At 38.8% G+C, this 23836-nt stretch overlaps 1 protein-coding gene across 1 annotated transcript in view; it reads left to right on the top strand.

Annotated features, from left to right (window-relative positions):
- The window catches only part of ITGA9 (integrin subunit alpha 9), a 329646-nt gene that overhangs the window by 70978 nt on the left and 234832 nt on the right, over window positions 1-23836 (top strand). The window contains exons 4-5 of the mRNA XM_075212608.1: window positions 89-212; window positions 20053-20120. Coding sequence (XP_075068709.1) covers window positions 89-212; window positions 20053-20120 — 192 coding nt within the window. The remainder of the gene's footprint in view (window positions 1-88; window positions 213-20052; window positions 20121-23836) is intronic.

Here is a 23836-nt window from a genome sequence, read left to right as displayed (position 1 = left end):
ACTACTGTCAGTGTGGACAGAACTATGTTTGTTTTTACAAGAGATTATCTCCTCTTCTATAATAACCATATCTGTGATATCTGTTTAGGCATGTGCTCATCGTTGGAAGAATATCTACTATGAAAGTGAGCTTATACTTCCTTATGGGTTCTGTGTCATCCTTCCACCAAACCTACAGGCCAATGGGAGGAAGCTAATGCCTTGTTATGAGGGTAAGTTGACATATCCAAACAGATTTCTCATTCATGTAATTTTAACTAATCATATATATTTTATTACGTACTCATAGTTATTTTCTTTGTCATTGCTGTTCAGTATTTGAAAACTTTGCTTATTATATACACACATGGGAAGGATTTACCAAACAAGACATGTTCCTGTGACACCATTGTTCTGGTGGTAGCATTGAAATGCTCAAACCTCATGTAATCATGAATGAGGGTGATAATTATATGCATAACTCTTGTGCAGCACCTAAATACTACAGAATAGTGATTATTATGACTTTATTAGAGATCTGTATTAGGATAGAGTCAGATTATTGTGTTTCATGACCGAGGTTCCCATTTCTCTTGGTCTATATGCTTGGCGTAACTCTCAATGTCTGTTAATAACTTGCATGATGTTTAAGGATAAAATATGTTTGAAACGATCAATGGAATAATATTATGATTTTTCACTGTGATCATGTTCTTCCTTTGTTAACCATGGTTATCTGCAAGGAAACACGTGCAGTCATCATTGTTTTGCACAAAAAAGGCTTCACAGGCATGGATATTGCTACTTGTAAGATTGCACCTAGATCAACCATTTATCGGATCATCAAGAACTTCAAGAGGAGAGGTTTAATAGTTGTGAAGAAGGCTTCAGGACACCCACGAACGTCCAGCAAGCGCCAGAACCGTCTCCTAAAGTTGATTCAGCTACTGGATCGGGCACCACCAGTGCAGACCTTGCTTAGGAATGGCAGCACGCAGGTGTGAGTGCATCTGCATGTACAGTGAGGTGAAGACTTTTGGATGATGACCTGCTGTCAAGAAGGCCAGCAAAGAAGCTACTTCTCTCTAGGAAAAACATAAGGGATAGACTGATATTCGGCAAAAGGTACAGGGATTGGACTGCTGAGAACTGGGGTAAAGTAATTTTCTCTGATGAACCGCCTTTCAGATTGTTTGGGGCATCTGAAAAAACACTTGTCTGGGGAAGGAAAGGTGAGCACTACCATCAGTCCTGTGTCATGCCAACAGTAAAGCATCCTGAGAACGTTCATGTGTGGGGTTGCTTCTCAGCCAAGGGAATTGGCTCACTCACAGTTTTGCCTGAGAACTCAGCCATGAATAAAGAATGGTACCAAAACATCCTCCAAGAGCACTTCTCCCAAACATTCAAGGACAGTTTGGTGACGAACAATGCCTTTTTCAGCATGATGGAGCACCTTGCCATAAGGCAAAAGTGTTAACTAAGTGGCTCGGGGATCAAAACATCGAAATTTTGGGTCCATGGCCAGGAAACTCCCCAGACCTTAATCTGATTGAGAATTTGTGGTCAATCCTCAAGAGGTGGGTGGACAAACAAAAACCCACAAATTCTGACAAACTCCAAGCATTGATTAGGCAAGAATGGGCAGCCATCAGTCAGTATTTGGCCCAGAAGTTGATTGACAGCATGCCAGGGCAAATTGCAGAGGTCTTTAAGAAGAAGGGTCAACACTGCAAATATTGACTCTGCATAAACTGCATGTAATTGTCAATAAAAGGCTTCGACACGAATGAAATGCTTGTAATTTTACTTCAGTATACCATAGCAACATCTGACAAAAAGGTCTAAAAACACTTAATTTGTGAAAACCAATACTTGTGTCATTCTCAAACCTTTTTGCCATGACTGTAGAGAAGTATGAAACTGTGAAGGTTTTGTTCTTGGGGCAAATTTAGTTTTTTGCCAAAATGATTCTCAATCATTTACTGTTGTTTTAAATAGAAAAGAAATAGTTTAGATAAGACATTTGAAAGTAAATCAGTAGATTATATGGTAAATGTGTTCTCTTTATTATTTTTACATAATTTGCTGTTTGCAATGTCAACTACATTCTTTTATTAATTCAACTTATTAAACATTTCCTTATTTGTGATCTTCTTGAGAATTGGTTTGTAAGTAGATTTGAGACCCATTAAATGGCCAACCTCATTTGAATTCTGAATAGTTCATCTCTGTCTGGCTCTTTATATCAATCACTGCCTGGTAGTGTGTCCAGTGTTTTGGTTGTTGGGTTTAATGAGCCCTTTTTGCTGTATAAGTCAAATGGCTTAAAAGATCAGTATTTAATCTGAATGTCTGCACACAACCTTTATTCACCTACCCAAGTCTCCCTGGATACTGAGTTGGTATATAATCAAAACTGTACATACTGTATATTCACTTACCCAGCAAAGAAAGTATTTGATTGGTTCTAACAACAAAGAAAGTACTGGAACTACTAATGTTTGACTTGAGTAGTAACTCATTTTGATGGTAATAAGCAAAGTTGACATTTTACAAAACATTGGTTCGGTAGTGCTATTAAGTCATGCAACCTAACTCTGGGATATGGCTTCCAGATTTGAACACAGTTCTCTAGAAGAGGTTTTTCCATATTAATAACATATTTATAAAAATCGCATTACTCTTTTCCCGTTTCCTTTTTCTCCACAACATAGTTTACTGGCTCCATAGCTTTCTTGTCCTGTAAAACGAAATATACATCTGATTAACTCCAGTACCCACAGGACACAATGAATTTCAAAGGATTTACACTCCATTAAATTCCTTACTTCAGTAGATTATTTATTAATGCAATAGATTAAATAAAGCAATGTCTCTCTTCATAAACTAGGAATATTTTCATTCCCATGGGCAGCATATTGAAAGATACCTATAAACAGGATGTGATTTTTAAAATGTGCAAAATTAAATATGATTGAGCTTTATAATGTGTTTCATTAGAAAAAATGCACTATTGTCTATTGTAAAGTTCATATTATATATTGCTGTTTATACAGAGCTTTTAAAAATACAAATGCACTACATTTTAAAAATGAAGCAGCATCATAACAAAACAAAAAAGAAAGAATGGTACCACACCAACACAGATAGGTAAAGCAAAATATATTTATTTATATATTCTTTAAAAATACACATGTATAAATTTATATTAATTCCCATAAATACAAATTTTCTGTATGACACGTTCAGTATTTCTCAATAGATCAGAAAAATAAACTAATATCCTCCTATAAGATATGATAAACTTACGCCTGAGAAAAACTGTTAACAAACAGACTAAGTAAACGCTTATTCTATGACCATTGATGTACTTGAAAATAAAGTCAAGGTCAAAGTTTTTGACTTAATTCAATTGATGGCAAAGGCTGTATATGCTCCCAATACTCTGGTGTAAATAATGTCAAAGTACGCACCTACCGAGTAGAACTCTGGCAAAGGATCTATTCCCCCCTGACTGTTGTCATGATCTCAAAACACTTGGCGTCTGGTGCACTAGATTTGTAGTGGAGATCTGTGGTCGGAGTTCCTCTCCGTTTTATGATACTGCTGTATGGAGCTCTTACTCTGAGAGATCTATCCCTCTTATGAAATTGAAGAATGGCAAAGAAACGCGTCAGTTTGCTCTTTATTAATTTTCCGTATCGTCACTGAGATCTATGTTTGTTATTCTATTTGACCTGCATCATCCAACTACTAACAAGCTGATCAAGATATCTTAAAATGGAGTGGAACTCCAATCTCGGATCTTCATCACACATAGAGTGCACCAGACACCTAGAACCCCGTTTAGAGTCGGACGCAACATGCGTCTAAGACATGCAGGCGTGGGAGTGTGCCAAAGCTTGGTAGGGTATTACGAGTGGCATGCAAACCCAGTTGCTTCCCACTTGTAATACCCTACTGAGCTGCGAGCGATTCCTGCAGCTAGCTAACTTCTTGCGCCACCTAATTCCTGCCGCACAGTTTTAGCCCTTTTTTGACGTGTTTTGCGCCTTACTGTGTCTAGGATTTACTTACACCTTCACAATTCCGTGTTCTGCCCTTTCTCTCGTAGTGAGCCGCAAGCTGTCGCAAGTGTAAATTGCGTCCAAGATGCAGGCGGATATGGTGCTTGCTGCACATGCGCCTAAAATGGACTTTGCGTCCGACTCTAAATTAGGTCCCTAGTGTTTTGAGATTGTGGCAACAGTCACAACAACCGGGGAATGTGTGTTCCATCTGTTTTCGGTCCAGAGGGGTAAACTGTTGGCACTCGTTGTTGTTTACAGTTAGAGCAGACGTGTTTCTTTATTGTGACTGAGTACTTGACAGAAAATCGGACTGCATTTTGTGGTTTAATATTGGCTACCAATGTGGGTAGTAGAATGAGTAGATCCTTTGCCATGGTGGGTGCGTACTTTTTACATTGTTTACAATGGGGAGCATATATAGCCTTTGCCATCAATTGGATTAAGTAAAAAACTTTGACCTAGACTTTATTTTCAAGTGCATCAATGGTCATAGAATGATCGTTTAGAAATATGTGTCATACAGTAAATTTTTATGTGATTTAATATAAATTTACATGTCTATTTTTTAAGGATATCGAAAGAAATATATTTTGTTTTATCCATCTGTGCAGGTGTTTGACATATAAATAATATATAGACTGATAGACTGCTTGCTCAGCTGTACCGTTTTTACTTTTTTGTTTGTTTGATTGCTGTATACTAGGGTGGTCACTCTCCCTTGTTCTAGCAGCCAGAGCAGCCTAGTTATTTTGATTCATTTGATATAATCAGTTTTTTTGTGAGACATAATTTTTTATTTATATTTTATATATTTTTTATTTTATCTCTATTGTAGTGTTATCAAATACTAAGAATTATAGACTAAACTACTGGTCATACAGTGTGCCAATAGGGGGGGGGGGGGGGGTATTTGTTTTATCCTTCAGTATCATAAAAAATTAACACACATAATATATACTTTCAACTTTTTAAAAATACATTTTGTAGGTTTTATTTTCTTGAAAGTATTGTGACATTATATTGAAGTTATTTATAATGAAATGCTGTTTTCTGAAGAGGAGACAGGAAAAGTGTTCAGTTCCCCAATCAGTAATTTAAGGAGGTGGGTAGTTAATACACTGAAGCAGGGAAAATGTGTTTTTTCAGTCAGGATAAAAAACAAATAAGTGAATGATTCATAATGCTTTAAATACACTATTTGCGGCTGGGCCATTTTTAAATAAAAGGTTCAAATCAAGGAAATGTGGACAGTTAGTTGGTATAGTAAAGATTTCTAAATCTTCTTATCATCACTCATCATAGAAACCAGTACAGGGAAATGTGTTGTTAATTTAGGGCAAACAACTATTGCATGCTAGGTGACATATTTAGATTGGGAATTGGGACATTTTTCGGGATTTGTAACAGTGCCACTTTTCAGATTTTGGTGAGGAAATGAGGGTTTGGGGGCTTTTGGGTTTCCTGGTACTATAGTGGCTTGTTTGTATAAAATGTTGGAGTAATTTATGATTCTTTAAAATACTAAAACAGATACATGCCAGGCAGATGGAGCTGTCTTCAGCACTAATCCTATTGTAATTGGTAATGAAATTGCGTCCAGCCAAGATCTCTAGCTGGCTCCAAGGAGAGCGGTGGTTGAATGTAACCCAGAAGGACGTTCAGCTTAGACCACCTGTGACACTAGGGGTTAGGGTATATTATTAACAACCCGAGAGGTGGCAGCTAACCTCATCTTCATGTTCTAAAGAATGTATTTCCAGGCCTGCAGGTAAGATGAAAGACAGTGTTCCTAGCCACTGTGGCTTATGAAGACTATGGGGTATATTTACTAAACTGCGGGTTTGAAAAAGTGGAGATGTTTCCTATACATTTGGAAGCTTTGCTCAAAAACAGAGCAGGGCTAACATCTGCCACCTCAGAAGTAATATAGAATTGCAGCTCATGGAGGAGGGCTCCAAGGCAGGGCAAAATTATTGCAATGCATGTGAGCCTCAGTTCACCTTCACTCGTCTGCCAGCAAGACATCCCCCCCATCCCCTATATGTATACAAAACAAAAAGACAATTGTTGTCAGCACTTATCATTAACACTGCCTATCTGTGTGTATCTAGCAAAATGAAAACATGAGCTATTGGTTCATATTTTGATCAAAACATTTAAACCTGCATTCCAGCGCCAAAGGTCCCCCCAGCACCGTTCCAGACGGAGCACAGCCCAAAATGGCCATTACAAGGCAAGTATGGAGAAAACAATTGGAATATGCAGCTCTTTCCTCCATATTTGACTTGATACATAGACCTGCAGCACATTGCACAGAGCAATGCCAAGCACATTACACAAAGCTCAGTAAATAGGTTTCTACATTTTACATAGATAAAGACTTAAAAAAACCCACTCAATTTAACAAATATTACTGTTTCTGCACTGCATGACTGCTTCCCACACCAGTGACAGTGAGTGTCAGCAGGAATGGTCCCAGCCTCAGCTGCTCTATGCATCCAAGAATTCAAATTGATTTGTTGTATGTCAGAAAGTCAGGTTACACCATGTGCCACAACTGGTCCTCCTTTGAAGGTTTGTGACAGGAAATACAATATATGATGTATATCTTAGTCAGCAGTGGCATTCAAACTAAAAGCATACCTTCCATCATTTTGCAGTATCAAAGAGGGCGACCTTGACAGTAAATTAGAGTGGTGCATGCAGGGGATAAATATTTGTCTAGAATAATACTACTATCTCGTAATACTACTAGATAATGCAAAAACTCATACAATATTGTGAATAACTGTACCACAAATTCAAATTAATTTCTTAAAAAATGTTGTGAAATGAAAAATAGTACAACTAATATATATTATCCAGACAAATGGATGCAAAGCAATGAAACACTTAAGATACATACGTATCGTTTTTAATAAATACATCTTTTGAATAATGTAAAACCCCAAATTAATAGCTCTTACCCTCAAGGTTTGCTCTTGCCACTGAATATCTTTCAAAATCTCTGGTCCTCGCATTGATTTCAGTGTCCCATCCCCTTACAGTATCCTGCTTCCCTCTCGCTTGTCGTGTCTGGATCTTTTATTTCAGTTATTTTCCCATGGCACTGACTCCTTCTGATCCCTGGTATCTTCCTGATACATTGCCTATCTCCTGCTCAAATTGCCACAATTTCCTAATTTTGCTTTACTGCCACTTATAGTCTGTGGTGATAAAGAAAACTCAATATTATCCAGAGCAACACTTGATGTTCTCCAAAGTGTAATTAAATGCAACGTTTATATTGATCTAGAGACAGAGCAGTGATTTACAATAAAGATGTAGGTAGATTAAACTATAGCTTACATTTATTATATAAGTAATTAGTAGATGTAATAGCAGTAATAGATGTAATAGTCAGCGTAATAGCCATGGTAATGACTTATATTGAAAGGGATACTTACTTTAGGGAGCTGCCATAAGCCATAAGTTTGCTGACTGCAGGTTGGTTATACAAGTAGCTGGGAGTGACAAATTATTCTTGAACAATGCCCTGATATTTCCCTGTTTCCCATTGTTTGTGCAGCAGATGTTGTTCATGTCATTCTACTGAGAGTGTATGGCTCATTTATGAATATGCAAGAGCATAAATCAAAATAACTATTTTTGTGCAAATGCACCGATTTTAGAGGGGAGCACACAGGGCCATCTTTTCCATTGGGCACGATGGGCAGCTGCCCTGGGGCCCCACGGGCAAGGGGGCCCTATAGGCACGGCTCTTAATGAGAATAAATAATCATGCAAAAGAAAAAAACCTGCAAAAAAACCTTCAAGGGTCACTGAGCAAGTACATCTATCTATCTCTATCTCTATATATCTATATCTATATCTGTATCTGTATACATCTATATCTATATCTAGGGGCCCTGGTGCACTGCTTTGCCGGGGGCCCATAATGTTGTTAAGATGGCCCTGGGAGCACATGGATTTGTGGTTCAGGATGCCCTGTCTGCTGGGGCACAAGTTTTTGTTTTATGTTATTACTTTGAAGGGGTTCTTAGGTGAAACCCCTTTAGATACAGACTTTGGCTGCAGACTCTAAAAAGTGCACGGTAACCACAGTACTCTTTAAGCCTATACAACATTTTCACCGTCTGATGGGAGAAGTTCCGCGGACCCAGAGTGTTAGGCACATGAGCAGGGTCTGGCAGGGGGGCAGGGGGTGATCTGCCTCCTGTCCACTCACATAGTGGGCTACTTGCCTGGATCATTGAGCTACCTGCTTTTTTTTTATTTTTTTTAAATATTCCTAATAGGCTGCTGAGCTGAGTCTCACTCCCCGAGCTAACATGTGCCAGCCAGCCCCTGCACATGAGTGCTCCTACGTTTGTGCTCACATACAAAAAGGAGATTTCAGTTTGCTAGATGAGATTAAGAGGTGGGAAAGATACAATTAAGGTGGAATTCCGCTCTTTGCGGGAGGACACAGGGCTTTCTGTACAGCATTATAGGCAACCGGGCACTCACAGGAATAAAAATGTAAATTATCAATAAAATTAAGCTTATACGCTTCTAGCATGCGTGTGGGGTGGGGGAAGGGGAGGAATTGGAGGGAAGAGAGTAACAGCAGATTTAAACACATGTTTGCATCAAAGGGTGCAGAATAGTGTCATAGAAAACTGAAACAAAGCCACTGTTGCGTCATAGCCTTCAAACTTCATTGCGCTTTGTTCCATTTCTTTCATTATTTACGTTTAGTTGGTAGCAGGGGGAGGAAACTGACATGGACTGTTAAAAATGTTAGAAGAGCTTTTTTTTATAGCTTTACAGCTTCAAAAAAATGATGTGTGTTGATTTTGTCTTGCTTATGTACAATTGTTTTTGCCAAGGTCAAGATATTAGTATTAGTATAGTATTTGCAACAGCAAGATTACATGTACAGATAACAGCTAATACTGAGGTGATTAGACCACCTAAACATTTTAATAAAGAGGCTTTGATGGTTCTGAATAAATCTCCTGGGATAATATACTGAAAAGTTGGCAAGCCTATAGGATCCCTATGCTTTTGGGACCCTCGGGCAACTGCCCAGCGTGCCCATGCATTAAGGCGGCTCTGGGAGGACACATAGTTTATTTTTCTTCCTGCAAAAGGTCTGACCTCCTACCTGACCATCTGACGGAAATCAGATTCTGCCCTATATTTCAATTTTTATTGCTCTTTTATTTTAAAGTACATTTTAAGAGCACCTTGAGTAATGTAAAAAAAAAATCACACAAAAGTTAGCTGTAATAAAATCTCTTCGTAAACTAAACCGAGTAGTATTTTAGAAGAAAAAATGTGAAATTTGAAATGAACAAAGAAAAATGTAAGCGCTGAAAGCAGTCTAAAAATAAAAATGATCTCCAATGCAGATTAATACAATAAAATTAGTAAATTTAAAATCTATAAAATGATATTCAATAGTCTAAATAATGTTCACTAGATATAATATATTCTACCATTGGTTGGGGCAACACATACAACTTCCTGTGGGGTCAGATGTAACTGAAATGAAAAACTGTATCAAATTGCAGTCAATGTGTTTCTGTTCAGCACCCAGTAGTGTGTTTAGTATTCTGACCTCAACTCGGATATATTAAAACCTTTTTTTCTCCGCATTGGAAACATACATAACATAAAAAGAAACACAATAGCGTAATCACAATAAAGAAACAGGTGAACAAGGATTTTCTAGGAGACACTAATAACCAGGGATGTTATAGGTTCTATTCAAGATATAAATAACATTGCTGGTTATTGTTTTATATTTAAGTCAATGTTTATTAATAAATGTACTAATTTTATTGTATTAATCTACGTTGGTGATCATTTGATTTATAGACTGCTTTCAGCGCTTACCTTTTTCCTTTGTTTGTTTTTCTGTTTATTTAGGGTGGTCACTCCCCCTAGGTTGAGCAGCGAGATGAGCCTATTACTTTGAATATTTGCTTTACTATATTGGTTTTTATGAGATTAGCAGTCTCAATTTTGGACATAGAGTGCGCCATCAGTTGTCATGAGTCGCGGCTCCCTGGAGGGCCGCCGCGACTCACTTCCGGCAGCCCCAGACGTCCCGGCCGTCTCTATGACGACCGGGGCGTCACTTCCGCCTCCTACGTCCCGGTTGCCTAGGCAACAACTGGGACGCTTCAACACTACTATCGCAGCACCCGGCCAGCGCTCTTGCAGTCGGGCGCGTGCGCACTGAGTAGATGGCACTGACGTTGGGCTCCTCTGTATGGGGAAGTGGCTCAGGAATAGTATTCGTGGAACATCTTGTTGCAGAGTTGATCATGACTAAGATACCAGTGTTGCCTGCAACAGTGAGTACTATTATTATTATTTTGGTCACTTCTCCTGGGTATCAGTGCAGTAGGGAGGGGTTTCGCTGGCACTCTCTCCTATTGGCTCTCCTCGCTATTTAAGGCAGTGAGGACAGAGCCTCATTGCCAGTTATAGCTCCCAGTGTAGCTAGGCTCCTGTTCCTTGTTCCTCTGTTCCTGTGCTGTATTTTAGTTTGGACTTCCCGTGTATGACCCCTGACTTGTTTCTGGACCTTGTTGTATTGCCTGTGACCCCTGACCTTGGCTCGTTATCTGGATTCGCTGTCTGCTGCCGACCCTCGACCTTTGCTTGGATTCTACTCTGCTGTGTACTACTTCACGCTACCCCTGGATTCTCCCCAGTCGGTGCACATTTCACGACCCTCCGATCATCTGCAGCCAAGTCTGTCCCCACCACTAGAGGCTCCAGCGAACACCAGACCTTCGGAGTAGACTCCGGGTTTTGTCGTGCTGACTGGAGGGGTTCCTAACATCAGTGAGGTGTGTATGTTTTAAAATTTGAAATGAATGAAGGGTGTGGTTTTTTAAATGTACTTGGGGCTAGATTTACTAAACTGCGGGTTTGGAAAAGTGGAGATGTTGCCTATAGCAACCAATCAGATTCTAGTTTTCATTTATTTAGTGCATTCTACAAAATGACAGCTAGAATCTGATTGGTTGCTATAGGCAACATCTCCACTTTTCAAACCCGCAGTTTAGTAACTATACCCCTTGGTGTACAAATAGCACATTCACATATAGAACAGCAGTGCAGGTCTGTGTTTTTTGTGGTTTATAGATCAACTTCCGTTGGGGCAGCCCAATGAATGAGACAATAAATTATAGCTGCATGTGGGCTTTCTGAACTTGTTGCCTAAGACAATTGTGCCTCACCCTTAAACCAAAAGGATAGGTAGATAAACTAGGTCCTGGGCATTGTACCACTGTGATAATAACTGCAGAGACGATAAGAAATAAAGGGATAATGTGCTTGAGATGAGCAGAGAAGAAAAGTTAGCTGGGCTAATGTGTGTCTTTGATGGGGAGGAGCAGGGGCAACGAGAGGAAATTGCAGTGGCGTCTTGGGCCTCCCACCACTAGTCTGCACATGCAGTCTCAGACAAGAACTGATGCTGCACGCACATCTTCTGCCAAAGCTGGCACTGGGCTTGCATCCTTGTTTCCCACTGCCAATAAGCTGGCTCTGCACATCTCCCTGGGCTCTATCTTTACCTTTTTTTCATAATAATCTGACACTCACCAATGATGACCCATGCTCAGCTATAAATCCCTGGGGAAAAAGAGCAGTTAGAGTCTAGAGAGATTGTGCAGGATTTGAAGCAGTTTAGTATAGTGAGTAGGTCAAGTCATTTAGAAAGCTGTTGAGCACTCCTTTCTCCTCTACTGTCAAATATGCTGTCTGTAATGCAGCTATACAATGTGTCACACAAAGCAAATAAGATGCTGCTTACTTGCTGGTATTGACTAAACGTGCCCCTGGTCTTTTGCCAGAACCCACCTTCCCCCCAAGGAGCTTTGGATTTATCTGCAAGGGATGCGCAGGCTGCGGTTCTCCAGAACAGCTTCCAGTGAAGTAGTGGTAAGAGAGAGGTTGGACAGTCCGGGTCAGAGCTATGCAGGTTGTGAGGTGCCAAATCAAGATCCAGGAGAAAGGTCAGCAAGCCAGAGGTCAATATCACAGGGAGATGGAGAGCCAAAGGAAAATCCAATAGAATAGTCAAAAGGGAATGCCAAGGACAGGAGCCAGTATACAAGCAGGACCATAACAAAGGGAGTCTGGAACGCTGGAGCACAGGCACCCTATTGTTGTCAGAGGCTTTCTTAAATAGAGGAGTGCAAGGGGGGGGGGGGGGGGAATTACCGGCGGTGGTGACGTAAGCAGCTGCCGCCTGGCTTCAAGTGGATGGCCTGGCCAGAAACATGGCATCTGGTTGCCGAACAGGAAGCAGGCAGCCATCCCAAGGAGGGCAGAGAGGGATGGCGCCTGACACAATGTATGAGTTCCCTGCCTCTGTTGTCTTCTGATGTTGCTGTAGCTCACTTCTCTTGGCTTATAACAAAACATAGCATGTCCCCACATTTACATTTATGATATCCTAATAAAGATAAAGGGATTCATGTAAAGTTGGGCACATTTGCTTCCATCTGGCTGACAGCTTAACTGGCATCTTAGTGTTAAATAAATAAAAAGAAAATAATAAATAAATAAACTGACTTAGCCTCCCCATTTCCCCCAGATTGATCTAAGCACCAGTGCTCATAACATGGAATTATTGCAACAATTAAAGGGCAACAGAGAGCATGGGGGTACCCCAGTAAATGGCACCAGGCTATGACAGGTTGAACAGGGCACACTCTATAATAATTGTTTATATGCCAATCATATTACCCAATTAACAGACTAATATGTTTTTTTCTTTTTGGACTATGCGAAGAAACCGGAGCACCCATAGGAAACCCACGCAAACACGTGGAGAGCATACAATCTCCACACAGAGAGAGACATGGTCAGAATCAAAACCCATGACCTCAGTGCTGAGAGGTAACAGGGAGACCTGCAGCATGGGGTCCCCCTGGCATAATGTGACATAATCTTAGCTTGTTCAGCATGGGACAAAATTCCCTAGGGAATTTGGGCCCGTAAAATAAAATGCGTCCCATTCCTCCAGGAAAAAACAACTCTGTACTAAAAGTACTGGTGCCCCTGCCAACACCTCTAGCCAGTGGATGTTGGGGTAATAGTGTAAATGAATAAACTAATAACATGATTGTATGTAGCACTATCAAGCCCTGTCAGCCATAAAGTGCTTGAGTATTTTAGCAATTGTAGAACTTCATGTGCCAGCATACCCATGTCTGCCAGAGCCTGCTGGCTCTTGTACAGCTACTACATTTTTAATATCGTGGAAGGAGAACAGAAGTTGGTAACACTACTTCACAATTTATTGTGAACAGGTAGTAAGTACATAATTAATTTTATTTTAGCTGGGGAACTCCTTAAAACATTAAAAAATAATAATAAAATAAAAATAATAAATTTACAAGAACCTGACATATAGAATGTTTCTTTTGCATATTAGATGTGGTCCTGTGATTACACTAACTGCAGAAAAACAGGAGCCAGTAACTGCTTAAACTCAGCAGCAATCACATTCTGTGCCTGTAACTCATAATGATAGTTATGTTATTATGCCTTCTTTGTAATTTTGGCTTCCATTCTGTACTCCTGTCACCGTCCTCCGTTATCTTACAGACCACACACTAACATTCCATAACATTTTTAGGTCTAATCAACCTCCCAGCACATAGTTACTATAAAAGTTCCTTCATGACAACTATGACCTGAATGTAACTTGAGTGTTCTGTGGTTGTTGATTGTGAAGATCAGCGGCTTACATACCTTAGGTTGTCAGAATAACTGATTTATAGACTTAAGCATGCAGACAGTACAGAAATACTGTACATGGTATGTAAAGAAAAATCTATATTATCAGTCACTTGCCTACTAATTACAATGTACATGTAGCTTATAAGCTTCCTATGAGGCCCAAATCTATGATTTCATGTAAATACAAAAGCTATATTCCTGCTATACTTCTTATTTTTAAGACCTTCTTAATTTTAAAAAGTTTTATTTAAACCTACTCTATCGACTTAGACTTTTTTCTATGTAAAAGTGTATTTAGGAAACAGATCAGGCTCAAAATGGTAGTAAGTAATATTTCAAAGCTTAACAAAACAAATGTTGCTTCTTTGAACAAACATTATTTTTTAAAGAGAGTATGATGTGCTGGTTCAAGTGCAGCTATCATTAACTATTTCAGATCATTAAATGTGCTTTTTGAACAGAATATTTTTTTTCAAATTACACATCCTAAATACCTCCAGTAAATTTTTTAGGTACACCTTACCACTAAATAGTGTATCTAAGATTACCTAAGCTACACACAAGCTTCCATTCTGGCTGTTTGGGGGGAGGGTACACTGTATAGGGACAGTAGCTATGGCACACACCACCACCACATTATCATCACGGTGACGTCAACCAATATAACAGATTTCTATGGGAGGATTGTACAGCATGAAAGCCAATTATTGTATTTGTTACATATGGTATTTAAATATCATTCAGCCAGACCAATTACAGGCTGTTGTGGCTAGCTAACTCTATTAATATCTTTCTGTAGATCCTTAAACAATGGCATCTCCTACAGCAAGCATTTATTACATCTCTTATACTTTGTATAATATACATTATCAATGTTTCACTTTATCAGTGAATCTTTTGGGTACAAGTTGAATATAATAGCAAAACCAGCTAAAATATATAATAGTAAATGATCACATATCTGTGAACTTTTACTTTAATTATAGTTACCAGATCTAATGGTGCATCCAAAAGTCATTATATCATGCTATCTGTTTGTTACAGAAGTAGTTACGTCTTTTTGAATTATTAAGCTTTAAACTCCCCTCTTCTCTCAGTTGTTAAAGGTTCTTTCTATTCCCAATGGAATTCTATGCGAAGGAGGGTATGAAGACAGGCTGTTGATGTATAAACTGAAGATGGCCCATGTAACACTAGCTGTGGGGAGAGGAAAGAAAACCTCATTACAGAAATTCATTTCTGTTATTTCCTTTTATCAGTTAGCTAAGAAAACATGTTTTGTAATATTTTAAAGACAAAAATTATTCTCATGCATATGTCTTTTTTTATACAGTCTGGATGTGTTTTTTTACTGTGAACAGATGTGGAGAAGCGTGACCTTCAACCTTTTTGCATACACGTTTCTATGCATCAATGTTGCAGCATGTATTTTGTGTCTTTGGGTCTGAATCATTAACGAAAGTTAAACAAAAGTAAGTAAGTAAGTAAGTAAGGCAAAACCATGTTTCATTGAAGGGGGAGGTAAGTTTAAAATGTGATAGCAGATTTATATTTGGGGTAGGGCATTTCTTGATCAACTTTAAATTTCAGTGTACAAATCAGATATCAAGTACTTGTGTGCTACATGAAAGAACAGACAGTATTTTCCTTATCTGCAAAATAATAAACTAATATGCACCTCCTGCATTGCAACATGGTTTTGTCCAGAAAACTTGAGTAAGAATTTTTTTTGCTTAACTTTCATTAGTAAATCAGGCCCTTTGTTCCCTTTTAGAAAAATTGCACGCCGCAGTTTTTTTGTTTTTTTTTAATAGAGTGGGACTGAGTATTTATTTTTTATAGTACATATTGGTTTTAGATCTTTTTGACCTCTTGATCAATATGCAAGTATCCCAACACCCCAATGGCAGGGAGGATTAGGAGTTAGCCCTCTAAAATGCATATCCTGGCTGTGTAATGCTACCCCCCCAGTTACTCACATCACTACTGCAAAGGGCCCTCACCAGGGATAGTTATTTGTTTTTTGGCCATCAACACCAGGGGAATTAATTTCTCAGCCCACATAACAGCACAGAGGATGCTCGGATATATTATAGCGTGGGTCCTCTAATGCCATGTTTCCAAATTCCAGTCCCCCTCAGGTTTTGGAGATTTCTTCCTGTGGGAACAGGTGGTATTAGTACAGACCCAGGCAAGTACATATAAGTCACCTTACATGATTAAAGTAATCATCAAATAATCATCAAAGCATGAGCTGTTGTGGGTACTCTAGTACTACAGTTGGAAAACACTGCTCTAATTTTCTATGTTTGTATGCTTCTGTCATGTATTTCCATTACTGATTTTAGAGTTTTGTGTGCACATGACCATGCGGCTATATAAAGAATCCTAGGTTCACTACAACCGTACCACCATAATGACATTATATACAGGAATCGGTCTACCATAAGCATTAAATTACAATTCTATAGTGATTCTCTGCCATTAGAGGAAAAGTTTTTTATATGCACAATATGGAAGGGTAAAACTCAGTAAACATGATGTTTTCCAGTCTCTCTGGTATTCCAAGACTGTACTAAATAAAATATATTGCCAGCGGAAAGTTGGCAAATTCAGATATGTTTATTACTGGCTCTGTTTCCTTTGCAAAGTTGGGCCTATTTTCCTCTCCAGTTTTGGACACAATTTGTGTGAGACATGAGAGCATTCTATGTTTTTTATTTTATTTAGCAATAACACTTTATAGACAGAATTGATTTTTCACAGTTCAGCAGTACTTCTTTTTGTCTTTTATAAAACAAACAAACAGTAACTCACAAAATTATTCAAATTAAGGATTACTTTCAAACACTTGTCTTTTTTTACACGCTGATCCTTTTTAATTCTCCATTTTCAAGCAGGGTCCTTATTCTTGTTGTCTTCTCATGTCTTGTAATTATTGTATTTTGTAATTGCGATAATGCAGTATTCTACAGCTGATGGTGGTGCTTTATAAATCTACCATAATAAGGCAGCAAAAACAGGTGTACATATTTAAACTCCAAATTGCAAATCACAATGAACAGAGTCATTACCATAAGATAAAAAGTGAACTGACTATTGCCTTATTTATGACTATATCGGTGTCTCAGGCAAGGTGGAGATTTCCCTCACTCTGGATGCCGAGCAAATTTCTGGGCAGTTAAATGATCCACATGAATGGAACAGGCACAGTTACAAAATAATAGAGGAAATAGGAAAAGCAGAATGCTGCCCTCATACCTCTACCGCCTATGTGACCTTTCTGTCAATGTGCCTGAATCTAATGGTGATTTAAGCAAACATTTATTGCTTCTGTGTGAAAAGGTAGTCTTGTCCGTTCTCTACAATAGCACCTGGAAGGCTGGCGGTAATACAGTTAGGTTATTTATCTTATTGCAATAATGTTGCAGCTCTCTGTAAAATAGAGCTCCATGCAAAAGTTACATATTGTGCTGCCAAGAAGCCAGTAATTTTAAGTGTGGTGTTACATTTAGGGGCATATTCAATTGTCCGCGTTACTCGTAAAAGTAACGTGGCTTGTGCAGTATTACCGTTATTACAGTAATACTGGAAGTAATTACCGTTATTACGGTAACTTTAACGCCGGATTTCAGCTCACAGCTCCCTGAGCTGCGAGCTGAAATCCGGGTTAGAATTACCATAATAACGGTAACACTTTCAATGCCGCGTTACTTTTGCGAGTAACGCGGACAATTGAATATGCCCCTTAAAGCACAACATATATAAACCAGAGCTAGTCAATCTGGTACACTCCAAGGGCCACATGTAAGGCCCTCAACACTTAAAAAGGGCCACACGGTCCCCTTAATCTCAGTAATAAGTTAAAACATTTAGTCAAAGAAAGAGACAATAATCTGTAATAACATATCAGCAGTAATTTTAATGTAAAATATAGAAGTATTACAATCTTTAACAAACAAATTTGACAAATCAGTGGGACTTCTGGGTGACCATAGTTCCCACCAGCTTTTGAAAGTTAGGCGTTGGTGGAATAGTCACAACACAATCCTGTAGAGAGCTTTCCCTCCACCAAATTTACAGCACACTGTTGCAAAACAGGGCCTGCCTAAAATGTCCTTACCTTACTGTAATGAAGTAAGCAGGAATGATACAACTCATTGCAGCAGAAAAAGGAGGGAGACCATGTGGTTCATACTACATGGACCTTCTGCTCTGATCTCAAACATGTCTCCTCAATGTTACAATTGGGGAGTCGGGAACAAATTTGCTTGCTCCATAAAATAATAGGGGGGTGTTCACACAAAGCAAGGCATATCCAGCACTTCTAAAACCGAGAGAAGAAAAGGAAAAGGTAAGTAAAGGGAGGAAAATGGGAAGGGGGGCCTGTCCTGGAGGGGTTAAAAAATGGGGGGGGCTGTCATAGAGGGGTTAAAAAACAAGGGGGGGGCTGTCATAGAGGGGTTAAAAAAGGAGGGGGGAATGAGGGGGGGAGCCTGTCATAGAGGGGTTAAAAAAGCGAGGGGGGGCCTGTCATAGAGGGGTTAAAAAATGAGGGGGGGGCTGTCATAGAGGGGTTAAAAAAATGAGGGGGCCTGTCATAGAAGGGTTAAAAAAGCAAGGGGGGGCTGTCATAGAGGGGTTAAAAAAACAAGGGGGGGCTGTCATAGAGGGGTTAAAAAATGAGGGGGGGAGCCTGTCATAGAGGGGTTAAAAAAACTAGGGGGGGGCCTGTCATAGAGGGGTTAAAAAATGAGGGGGGGGGCCTGGCACAGAGGGGTTAAAAAAACGAGGGGGGGGTCTGTCATAGAGGGGTTAAAAAAGAGCCTATTGATTTTGATGTGTTAGCCACGTCCCAATGGCGCATTTGCCACGCCCCCAAATGCATGACCACACATCTGATTTTTTTTTTTACCATACTCGACTATAAGGGGGGCTCCATTAACCGGGGCCCTGAATTCCTCTTGGAAGCCCTGCTTACAGTACTTCATTCATTAGTGTCGAATCTATATTAGATTAATTCATTAAATGAACTTGCAACCATCTATTCACAGTACTACATTATAATTTCCATACAGACTGCATAAACAATATGATTCCCATTTGATTTGTAAAAGGATAAGCAACGAATGTAAAAGTATTGTATTTTTTTGAAATAAGGCATATGTGAATTTTGCTTTTATTATTTAGGTATTATGCTGTCTTGTGTACCTGCCTAAATTACACTATTTGTACATAACCTAATAATGTATTAAAATGTGTTTTATTACATTATAAGTACATTGTATTGTGACATTGTGATATTGTGACATTGTGGGCAGCACTGTGGCCTTACTTCTGCCTTACACCACTGGGGTCATGAGTTTGATTCCTGACCATGACCTTATCTGTGTAGAGTTTGTATGTTCTCCAGGTGCTTGTGTGGATTTCCTCCGGGTGCTCTGGTTTCCTACCACACTCCAAAAACATACTAGTAGGTTAATTGGCTGCTATCAAATTGACCCTAGTCTGTGTGTGTGTGTGTATGTTAAGGAATTTAGACTGTAAGCTCCAATGGGGGTAGGGACTGATGTGAGTGAGTTCTCTGTACAGTGCTGTTGAATTAGTGGAGCTATATAAATGGCTGCTGCTGCTAATTATAAGTTTGTGTACAAATAGTGTAATACCACTTCATAATTGAGTACTAACACATACACCATTTGCGTATCCTATGTTTACTTCATACATGCACACACTAGGCATATGTAGTACTCTTTACTCTTTTGGAGTTGTTGCATCACAAGATGTATCCTACTCTACATACAGTATGATCTCAAGTGTGCTTTGTCTTGCATGCATTTGTCCTACATGTGCCAAAAGCACATATGTTTCTACCTTTAAATGATCTCCCATATGTTTCATTAACAATGAGCTTTAGCTGTATTCATGAAAATGAAATCTACTTTTACTTACTTCCTTCAGTTTCAATGCAATTAATCTGATGATGCTTCTTACAAACCACCACACAAAAGCAGTTCAGAAGAAAGTGCAGCTCTGAAATATGTAACCAATCCGGAATGCAGTAGTTTTCAGGCCTAAATATTTGTGGCTCTGTAAGTTAACAAGTTGGCTGAAGTTTAGACCTTTGTGGCTGGGTGGTACATGTGGTCATATATCTGTGTGTGTTACAATGTTAGGCCTCACACAGCTAAACTTAACTATACAGAAAATGCTATAACTACATTGTTATCTTTATTCTTTGCAGAATATAAGAAAAAATATGGTGAGGAACATGGCTCTTGCCAAGCTGGGATTGCGGGATCATTCATGGAGGTCAGTAATGTATTTGCATACAATGTGCTTTTGTTAATAATGTTAATTGAGTAATTTTTTGTTTTTTTAAACGGATGTATGAAAGGTGTCCTGACTTAAAACGGAGATCTTTGATATAGAGATGTAAATTGATACTACTCTTTCTTCTAATGTTGTATATATTTACAACATAGTACTGTCGCAAATATTTGCTGCAAAATTAGTTTGATGGGTCAGATGACATGCACAAAGTTGACTTTTAGATAAAAAGAGTTCTTCTTGCTTAGTTTTGTACTTTATTATGGAACTGGGTTACAATAACCCTTACGTCTTTCTCTAATTATCCTGTGTTGAGAAACGTATTTGTGTATTTGTGCCGGTAAATGGGAACATTGAGATCTAATCTTTAGATGGACAATGTTTATAGTTTTTCTGTCGCAGAGTATGCTGTCAGTTTAGTGTAATACAGGACTAAAACAGAAGCCTGCATGTTCCTTCCAAACTCACAGCAGCTGTCATATCAGCTATAGTATTTCTACTAATATAGCTGGAGCTTATATGTTTCAGTGAAATCTTAGCCACTTTAATTGTCCGTTCACTCTTCACCATCATACGAGTGTTAAGAATGCAATCAGATTAAAAAGGAAAAGTGGATCAAACATATTTGGCTCACCCATCGTACAGTTTTAGAAAACCATCATTCTAAATGAGGAATACTCAGTGAAATAATTATGCAGAACTTTGCTGGATGTTGATTTTAGATTAGCAAGTAGAGGTTTCTTACCCCTAAGCAACTTGGTGATTACATTGTTTAAAATTATGATGTCTCTCCAATGTATTGTTATTGAATTGTGTTTAATTTTAGATTGGTGGTATTGCCTGATGGTGTTCTGAAACAAGTACTTTAATATAGTGTTGCATAAGGCACTAATAATAGCATTGCAAAACCTGATGCACAGCAAAAAGAGAAAACTGTCTCTTTTGTAAAAATAAATAAATGTATTATTAATATTATTATTATTATTTTCTTTTATTTAGGCACAGCAAAAGGTCCACACTGCTGTACATGACATATACAGACAACAGTGATCAGGGCTGTCTTAACGCATGGGCATGCTGGGCAGTTGCCCAGGGGCCCCATGAGCTTAGGGGCCCCATAGGCTTGCCAACTTTTCAGTATATTATTCCGGGAGATTTATTCTCCAAAAAAAGCATAAATGCTATACCATTTTATTTTTATATATTATTGTTTATTTTAATACATCTTATTTTAATATAAATTAAATAGTTATACATGTATTGTACAGATCATTTTTATATTATTGTATATATTAGTTTTTGAGTAGTACTTTTCACTATTTCATTCATTACTCAGCTTTCACAGGCAGAAACTTCCTTCCTAGTGTTTCCCGGACTTTTTATTGTTATCTTCTGTGTGGCGTTGAGTAGTGTGATGCAACATAAACATAGACAAATATATACGCAAGAGAAAAAGACACCCAGATACGTTCCATAAACAAAAGTCTGTCTGACCTAACCCTTACTGACACTAATTTGATAAGCATGTTGCCCTTTATTGTGCTGGTGGAACAAATACAGAATGGACTTTTCTTCACTTTTAAAAGTCTAATTAATGCAAGCAGCCATAGGCGTAGTCCTTTCACTGCCCTAGGTGAGAGCTAAAATATTTTCTTGCTTAAAATGGCTGTCGAGTGCGCCCATAAGATCCTTACTATGCTTCCTCACAGTTCTGCATGCATATATTCTATCTTTAAAGACTTGTTAATAAGTTAGCTTTGCAAATGTTCTCTTTTTAGATAGAGTATATTTTCCTTTCAACATTTCAAGTGGGTATTGGGGACCTTTATAAGAAAGAAAAGCAAAAAATGTATAATAAATTAAATTAAGTAGCACAACAAGAACAGTAGCCGTGTAAGTCTTTAATCTTAGAGCAGATCAAAACAAAATAATAACTGATGGAAAGAACTGTGAGAATAAATGGCATATGGATTGTGTTAAAATACTAATATGAAGCAGATCTAAGAAATGTCTGTGATTTAAGGTGTCAATGTTGTTTATGTTTAATCTTAGTTTATTCTTCAGGAGTGTTTCTTCTGGAATAAAAGCAATGTTGCTCTCATAGTAGACTCGCAACAGGGTTGGACAGTTTTGTGAAATTCAGGAGCCAGGGCCAGAGTTGGATTATGGCTTGGACGGCGGGGTGGCCTTAAAACAGGGGAGTCCCAATGGTCTAATATGACTATCATTTTACATCGTACTTGCCTTCTTTTTAAATCTGTACTCGGGAGATCGGAGTTCAGATCATGTGACAGAGGGAAAGAGGGGGCGTGACAACATCATTATGTCACTATAGCCCCACCATAAAATACAGAAATTCAAAGTATTGAATAGTGGGGGGTGGGGCTTAATCACGTCAATAGCACCCCGCTATTCAATGCCATGAATTTCGGCATTTTACATGGTCCGGGAGGTTTGCCTACTCTTCTGGGAGTCCGGGAGGACTCCCCGAAATTCGGGAGCCAAGAATAAGTAGGCAAGTATGTTTTACATACACTATCATTTTACATACGAATACACGGACACTACTGTTAGGTGCATGCAGCTCTGTCTTCACGAACAGAACATTGTGAAGCAAAGCATACCTTCCTACTGGCAGTAATCAAATTTCAGGACTGTCCCACCAGATTCAGTACAGTTGGCAGACTGTCCTGCTTGCTCCTACCTGTTCCTGCCGTTTTAAGTACATGTGGGTGCTAAGTGCTGTTGCCTGGATTCTGGAATGTTGGGGCCCTATTTGGAAAAAGGCAGGTACATGAAATTTAGAAAGTTACAATTAGTCCTGACATTAAATTAATAAAACCCACGTTTAGTAATTAGGCCTCCCTCCCTGCAACTAGCGTCAACATTAAATCAATAGTATTCCCATTTAATAAATAAACCTGTTTCCTTCCCCCCAAACAGTCCCAGCAATAAATTAATAGCATTTACATTTAATAAACATACCTATTTCCAACCACTATCCACAACATTAAGTAATTCATATTCACATTTAATACATAATCATCCTTCTCCCCAAACTTAGACCCACATTCAATTAATAGCCTTCAATCCACCCCAACTTAAATAGGCTTCACTATTAAATTAGTTAAAAAGGACTAGGCTATTTAATTAAAAATTAAATAGCCTCACCAACACCCCACAAATAAAATAATAGCACCCACCATTAAATTATAATCGTCTACCCAGATTCCACCTTTAAATTAATAGCCCACCCACATTACATTAAGACACCCCTTCCCTCACACCTTGGAGAGGTAGATTCTTCTGTTTGCCTCTCTTGCAGACTGCATGGGGTGGCGTGCATGGCATGTGGTGCGCATCCAATGTGAGCCAATGTCAGTGACTGATACACATAGGGGAGGGAGGTAGCGGAAATGCAATAGGGGAAGGAAAGGAGGAATGAATCATACGATCCACACCCGCAAGAAGTAAGGAACTATTTACTATATTGTCCGTTGCTGATACCTCTTGAGCCTGTACTCCGAAAGTACCTATTCTGGGGGGACCACTGAGAGAGGGGGGCCCGGGGCATTTACCCCCTGCCCCCCCTTAATCTGGTCCTGACCAGGGCCTCAATTTAGTAAGCACAAAACTAGCTAGCAATTTTTTATCAAATAATGTGTAAGCCACTTAAAGAATGTTGGATGCACATCAGT

Source organism: Mixophyes fleayi, chromosome 5 (assembly GCF_038048845.1).
Source record: "Mixophyes fleayi isolate aMixFle1 chromosome 5, aMixFle1.hap1, whole genome shotgun sequence".
NCBI classification, from domain to species: domain Eukaryota; kingdom Metazoa; phylum Chordata; class Amphibia; order Anura; family Limnodynastidae; genus Mixophyes; species Mixophyes fleayi.
This window is presented reverse-complemented; position numbering and strand designations above follow the sequence as displayed.